A 6,818-nucleotide genomic window follows, 5' to 3' on the forward strand; every position below is an offset into this window, starting at 1 on the left:
TTCAAGTATTTTCACAAGTCTTTCGGCATCCTTTTTGCTAGCTCTCGTGAAAATTAGACAGTCTTGTGGCCTCCTTTCTAGTCAATTGTTATGGATATAAATATATGCATAGAACTTGCAAGAAGAGAAAATATGTAAGCAGGCAAATGTGTGAAAGTCCCTCTAGGCGCTCTGATTATGGGTGTCCTCCTAGTGGGGCTTTTCCAGTGGAGACTCCGGTAAAGGCTAAGAGATGCTGCAAGAGCACCCATGGAAGAAATTACTATAACGCTTGCCGTATTCGATTTGCCAGGAAAACTTATACATCACCTGTAGTCTCTTCTGAAAAATTGGTATTGTTTTTTTATAAAAGTTTAACTGATGTAAATAGAGCCAAATGCTTGCCACATGTGTACAAAATATAAAAACGAGGTCCTCAAAATTTTACGGAGAATCTCCTAGAATAAAGTTGTCATAGTTCATCGGTTCTCGCCGAAACAAGACCGGGACACGAAATTAACCACACGCCGAAACAAGACCGAGACACGAAATTAACTACACTAATATCTCCTGGTGTTAGCACATCAGACGCCTTTTCAGATCTTGTTTTAAGAGATAAGGGTACAAATCATGATCAGTATTGGGCGGCTTCTTTTTTTTCTTTAGGCGGCTTGCTTTTCTTCTTTTGAACAATGATTGAGGCGGCTTCTCTAAGTACGTATTTCCATTTTAATACTAAATAATAATCAAATGTACATATAATAACATTTTTCTTGCCAGACATTGTACTTATGTGCACTATGCGTACCTAATATTCTTCTTACCTTAATTAAGTTTATATAAGATCTAAATTGATGATACATTCACATAGGTGCATAACTTCTAGGACAAGAATATTATATATGGCACTAAATGAAATCTAGAAACAAGGCATGTGTGGCTGGATGTTGAATAGATTCCTCTTTTTGTTTTGCATTATTGCTAAGTAAACAATGGTATATTGGCAGGTATGGACCAGAAATCTAGCGCTAGATTCATAGAATGATGCCCACCTAATCAATCCTTCTGGGTATAAATACACTGCAAAACTTGTATATGGAACACAAGTTACTCAAATATTCAAGAAGTTATCGATCACAAACAAAAGTATTTAAGAAGCGAAATCAAACAAGAAAATGGAAGCAGTAAAATGTGTAGGAAAAGCTCCTCTTGGTAGTGTGATTATAGTTGTACTCATACTCGGTCTGTTCATAGCACAGGCTTCAGTAGAGGCCAGAAGCTGCTGTGGTTCCAAAGCAGGAAGAAATTGTTACCAAGCATGCGTTAGACGAACAGGTGCAACGCAACTTTGTGCTAGATCATGTGGTTGTAGATTTACTAGAGAGAACAGGTGCCCCTCAAGCCACCCATGGGCTAAAATAAGCGATTTCCAAAACTCAGGTAAAATATTAACGAACTCCATGCTTCTTATGCCCTTGGTTTGGAACTTTTACTAATCATTTGTTCCTAACAGTAGAGATTTTCCAATTTGTTTTGTTCAGTAGAGGGTGGTGATGAATTAGAAGAACAAAGCAATGTAGCGGATGAAAATAAAATCAATGAGTACTGCAAGTTGGGATGCGCGTTATCTGTGTGCAGAAACATAGCCTCTTCCCAGGAATCAGGTAAAATGATAGACCTCACAAGCTATTTCTTTCCTTCTTTTACTTAATTGGGATTGTTAAGGAAATCTACGAATTTTAACATTAGTTGTGTTAGAGCTAGCAGATGAAGCAGTGGACCGCTGTTACGATGCATGCTTCGAGTTGTGCAACAAGAATTCCAGCATTGCAGTTGTCACGGCTTAAACGAACACATTGCATGGAGATATGAAGTCCAGGTCAATTGAAACTGTCGTTATTCATAATGTTAAAAGTTGTCTTTCGATTTCAAACAATTGTCGTGCATATATATGTTCAGTACAGCACGTACTAGTTATAGTTGTTTTATTTTCAAATGTAAGAATGGAGATGCCGCATCCAAGCAAATCGAAGCCATCGCAATTAATCTTTAATGCTTTCTTTTTATTATGAATAACTGTCATCTGTATGTGTGACAGTGTAACAGTGTTTCAGTTGTTGTATTCCCCCTTTTAGTTTGAATTGTCATGTATGATGAAGTAAGTCTACTATACATGGTACGTAGTTTTTGAATCAGGTTCAGAAATGAGTGCACTTTTCGGAAGTTTCCATCTACAGTATCTCCTTGCAATTGGGATGGTTGACCAAACAGAAACAAAGAACATTTGCTGCAAAACCAGCTCTCTACTGGTTTTTTGTATTTGTTTTGATCAATACTCTCTACTTGTTCATGGCTGGTAATAGGGTACCAATTTTCGTAGGAGTGTGTACCAATCCAATGATGAAAAATATTGTCATATATGAAATTTAGTACACCCCCAAGTACAATCTCATCATCTCTAGCATTTTGTTTAATTAACGGTCAATCCTACATTGAATTATCACTAATTTACTACGATGAGTACGTATTCATTTCAGTATGTATTTCCAATAAAAGTCTAGAATTAACAGCTACAGTCATGTTTTACAAGTTCTATCTGTTGCTCTAAACAAAACTTCATCAATAGCTGAACCAAATGATCAATTGATAGTAAAATAATTGTAACCTACGACGTTTAAAGGTGAATATTGACGAAAGGATGGAGAATTAATTATAAGAATCACTGTTTCAGTAAAGAATGGCAGCTAGTGACCCGAATCCAGGACATACGTGTGGGTGCAAAATATGCACACTCATTAGTTATGCGAAATAATCCCTTTGGTAGTAAGGGAACACGAACCCACACAATACATCCAAGATGACGAACTAGATGATGTCACCAAGTCACAAGTAACATGTTAAGATCAACACGGCAGTAAAGAATCCGTGCGGCAATGTTAAAGTCCAAGCGACATCGACGCGCACCAGATCCGAAAACAGGGGCTTTATTAGCTGTCCTCCACTATGTAAACTCCTATAAAAGGGACCAACTACCATTGTAAGAGAGAGAGATCTTTTTGGTGAACCGAAATAAGATATTAGGTGAGAGAAAGTTATTTGTTTTCCAAGTTAGGGTTTTCTCGTATCTTCTTAATTTGTACTTGTTCTAATTTTAAAAAAACGGTTTTATGTATTTCAACATGGTTTCTTAGAATATTTCATAGATCGTTATTAGGGTTTGGTTGTAGGATTTCCTGCAAATACATTTTGGCGCTAGAATACACACTACACCAAATTTCTGGATTAGAAACAGAATTGAACCGTTACGATTCGGGGTTGTCTGTTTCAAAAGTGCATATTACAAATTTTTCGCAACGGCAATGGGGCCGTTACGAAATTTGAGTTCTGACGTTTGTAATAGTGTCCAGCCGTTATGAATTGACACGTGGTAACGGATAGAGGCCGTTACGAATTTTTCGTAATAACAGGGTCGTAACAGGAAGGAGCCGTTACTATGTGGCACATTAGTAACAGGCCGTAGCAGTTACTAGGTGGAAGATTGAAACAACTTATAGCCGTTAAATATTTTTTTGTAACATCAGAAAAAATTACCGCCAGTCAACATTGACCTAGTCAAAATTAGTCAATACTGACCCAATTTTGACCAGGTCAATATGGCTGGCAATTCATTTTCTGCCGGAATTCCAATAACCTGTACAAACCTTTAAAACCATCCACATTCAACAATAATTACTTCAATCAATGTATATCAACATTCATCCAGTTCTATTAAGAAAGTATACAAATTTTTCTAAGTACCCAACAAAATCCTGCTAAGCATCAAATTTTGATAAGTACCTAAACAATATTTTACATTCATTCTATATTTGGCAAATTTTCATCGTGCTTGCTCACTTGCATTCAAATTCAAGTTTCATAATTCATACTCGATAATTGTTTTCTAAAAACGAATAAAAGTGTTTACACAACCACATGTTACATAGATCTTACATTATATATTGCACTAGGTTTTTAAGACTGATTTAAGAAAGTTAATACTCACCTCTCTTGGTGCCTCCTGTACTACAAGTTTATCCTTGTGGTTATCTATTGCTTTAGTTGTTGTAGAAACACCAACGAAGCCAACTACTCAATCCCTTAAGCTTGCATCAATTGGTTAAGCTTTGATTAGTCTAGCTGCATCAAGCAATGCCTTCCATGCATCTCCTGTGAAAATTTTAGTCCACGTTGAATCAGTTGAAACATCCAAAAACAAATTGCAGAGGAAAGGAGAATATAATAACCAGGAGAATGCTAGACTACATGAAACAGCTGAAAAGTTTACCTTTATTTAAACCTGATTTTGGGTTACAGGTTGTAGAACTTGTTCTTCCAATTCAGCTTCTTCCAACTCCTCATGTTCAGATTCCAATTCTTCCTACAACCAACAAAGATAACCATCTATCTATGGTCAAGGTTAATTTTAAAATACAAATAAAATGCAAAAGGTTAGCTCATCAAAGTTGGCAGCTGCTCGGATGGGGTTTGACAAAGCTTCATGAACCTACTTCATGTTCTCAGTCTGCACATTAATCTCATCCATCGTCTTGTCTAAGTCATATGTGTTTTTGTAATACATTTCAAACAAACTAGTTACTTACAAAGTGATATTCCTGCTCATATAGACTAGTTACTTGGAAGAAAACAAAATAACTAACAAGGAAATGCATATCCCACATGAACCCTTCATATAGATGCACATCCAGCACTTTCCAATATATATCACCACTACACCATTTTTCGGGATTAGCAACGTTTGACAGCTGTTGCAAAAGGGACTTGCAATAGCGGTTAGCCGTTGCGAAACATTGCGTTGCATTTTTTTGCAACAACTCCAAATCCGTTGCGAAAATTTTTTGCAACGCTTTTCGTTTCACCCAACTGTTTTTTCTATGCCGTTGTAACGGATTGGCCGTTGCGAACAGGTTAGAACAACTGCATGCTGTTGCTATATTCTTGTAGCAACAGCCTCGAGGAGTTCGAAAATTTAGAACCAAAAAACCTTACAACAGCTAATCTTAGCCGGACCCGATTTTATTACTCTGGTTCTAAATTTAGCAACAGTCTCTTGCCGTTGATAAATTTTTGCAACATGAAAAAAAGAGTCAAGTCAAGGTAAATTATACCTCAAGACTGTTATCTGAGATCAAGTTGCTGACATAATCAAATAACTGCTTGTGAGATTCTGCTAAGGCGCAACTCGTCCCCAGCTTGTTGCAACCGAAAAATTCCAGATCCTCTTCTACCATGTTTTCAGTGGTACCTTGCCATGAGGAGCTCTTTTCAGTTTAGATCCCTTCCTATCATCACGCTCTTTTTAGTTTAGATCCCTTCCTATCATCACCGCTGTATACAGCCTCCATAAGGATAAGTCCTCAAACAAATCTGGAAAAAAAGAGTAAAAGATAGCGTAAACTATGAAATATATCTTTGAGGAATAGATATGCAATCTAAATATCAACTACATGAAGCCAATGTACCTGAAGAACGAAACATGCGTGGTAAAAAACACTTGCGCTGCCGTATTTTCGGCAACAGTTAAGAACAACTAATTCAGATAGGAGAAAAGAATCAAGAAATACACAGAAAAACATCTAAATCAGTTTAATATGACCAGAAGTTATGCATATAATACAAGTAACATATCAGTTCAGATTTACATCAAGGACAAGTTATTCACCTCGACCAGTAATCGCTATTGCAGGATCAAGCAGTAGCCAGTATCACAACTTGCTCGACTAGCTGCTTTAGCAACACCAGTTCCCATGGCTTGCCGAGCATGAGGATGGTGATGCATCATTGTTGCCACCTGAGAAATTTGCCACTTCCCATCTTTCTCAATAACGGCGAACCAACTATTATCTCCTTCGCATTACCAGTGCAGTCATCATCTTCAACTGGGAGTTGGTTAAGTTGTTTTATCACTTAGAGGATGTGTTACTTGCATTATGCAACAGATGCAACCAGTCAAATGGAGTAGTAAAGTTTAAGTGAAGGAAAAAATTTAGCATCTGTAATCCTTTCATTGTATTCCCTAAAGTACCATTCTGATCCATTGACAAAGTTGTCTTCCCAGGAAAATCATTCTCATTTAGTCATCTTCCAGTACAAAGTTGATATCAAGATAGATGACATGAAACACTTAAAAGAAACCACCAATATCGTTCATAAAAACTAATAAAGGTTCTGTATAAGTAAGGAAAGTGTACGCAATAAGAGAGTTGAACAAACTGACCTGTCTAAGAAGTCATGTACCATCCTTGAACTTTATTGGCATTGCACGAGCTTCTCGAAGCTTTCCAATCTCAATAACTTGTTTAACCATTACAAACTTGGAAGTTTAGTAACATATCAAACATACCAGAGGAAAAATACTAGAGCATATGTAAATCTGCACAAGTACCTGGATAGTTTACTGATCCTCAAACTCTTTGAAAATATTTCTACAGTTAAGCAACATTTACCCGAGGACTTTTCCTTCTATTCCTCCAATTACTCAAACACAGGAGAAGGTTTTACCATCCCCACAGGGAATTAACCAATATATATTTGATCACAACAAAAAGCCAGTAATTATTAAGTACAAAGACGCACAAAAAAAACGTAGCAGATACAGCTCATCAAAACACAAACTTTTAATAAGTATACTTACCACGGGTTTAAGGATAACTCTTCCAACTCACAAATCAAATTGGTTTTCCTGCAAAGGAGGTGGGGAATATAACTCACTATGTTGATGAAAAAAGACTTGACATCGATCATAATAGAACAACAGAAAACCCCGAAAGTATGCTTTGTCT

General features: G+C 36.8%; 1 protein-coding gene across 2 annotated transcripts; it reads left to right on the top strand.

Moving 5' to 3' along the window:
- The first annotated feature begins 1,105 nt into the window (after positions 1-1,105).
- LOC113329513 (alpha-hordothionin-like) lies at positions 1,106-2,171 on the top strand. 2 transcript variants are annotated; one of them, XM_026576380.1, is made up of 3 exons: positions 1,106-1,419; positions 1,521-1,643; positions 1,738-2,171. In XM_026576380.1, exons 1-3 carry the CDS (start codon positions 1,155-1,157, stop codon positions 1,824-1,826), a joined length of 477 nt encoding a protein of 158 aa, XP_026432165.1. In that variant the 5' UTR covers positions 1,106-1,154; the 3' UTR covers positions 1,827-2,171. The 2 variants fall into 2 exon arrangements, with proteins under 2 accessions (XP_026432165.1, XP_026432166.1); XM_026576381.1 differs by having other exon boundaries at positions 1,747-2,171.
- The last annotated feature ends 4,647 nt before the right edge of the window (positions 2,172-6,818 follow it).

This window comes from Papaver somniferum, unplaced genomic scaffold, assembly GCF_003573695.1.
Source record: "Papaver somniferum cultivar HN1 unplaced genomic scaffold, ASM357369v1 unplaced-scaffold_117, whole genome shotgun sequence".
NCBI classification, from domain to species: Eukaryota; Viridiplantae; Streptophyta; class Magnoliopsida; order Ranunculales; family Papaveraceae; genus Papaver; species Papaver somniferum.

What these genes read in the sequence shown, in the direction of transcription:
- LOC113329513 (XM_026576380.1), top strand. Translation starts at nt 1,155, where the DNA reads ATGGAAGCAGTAAAATGTGTAGGAAAAGCTCCTCTTGGTAGTGTGATT. An exon ending in AAGCGATTTCCAAAACTCAG is followed by an intron (nt 1,420 to 1,520) that starts GTAAAATATTAA and finishes TGTTTTGTTCAG; the next exon opens with TAGAGGGTGGTGATGAATTA. An exon ending in AGCCTCTTCCCAGGAATCAG is followed by an intron (nt 1,644 to 1,737) that starts GTAAAATGATAG and finishes TAGTTGTGTTAG; the next exon opens with AGCTAGCAGATGAAGCAGTG.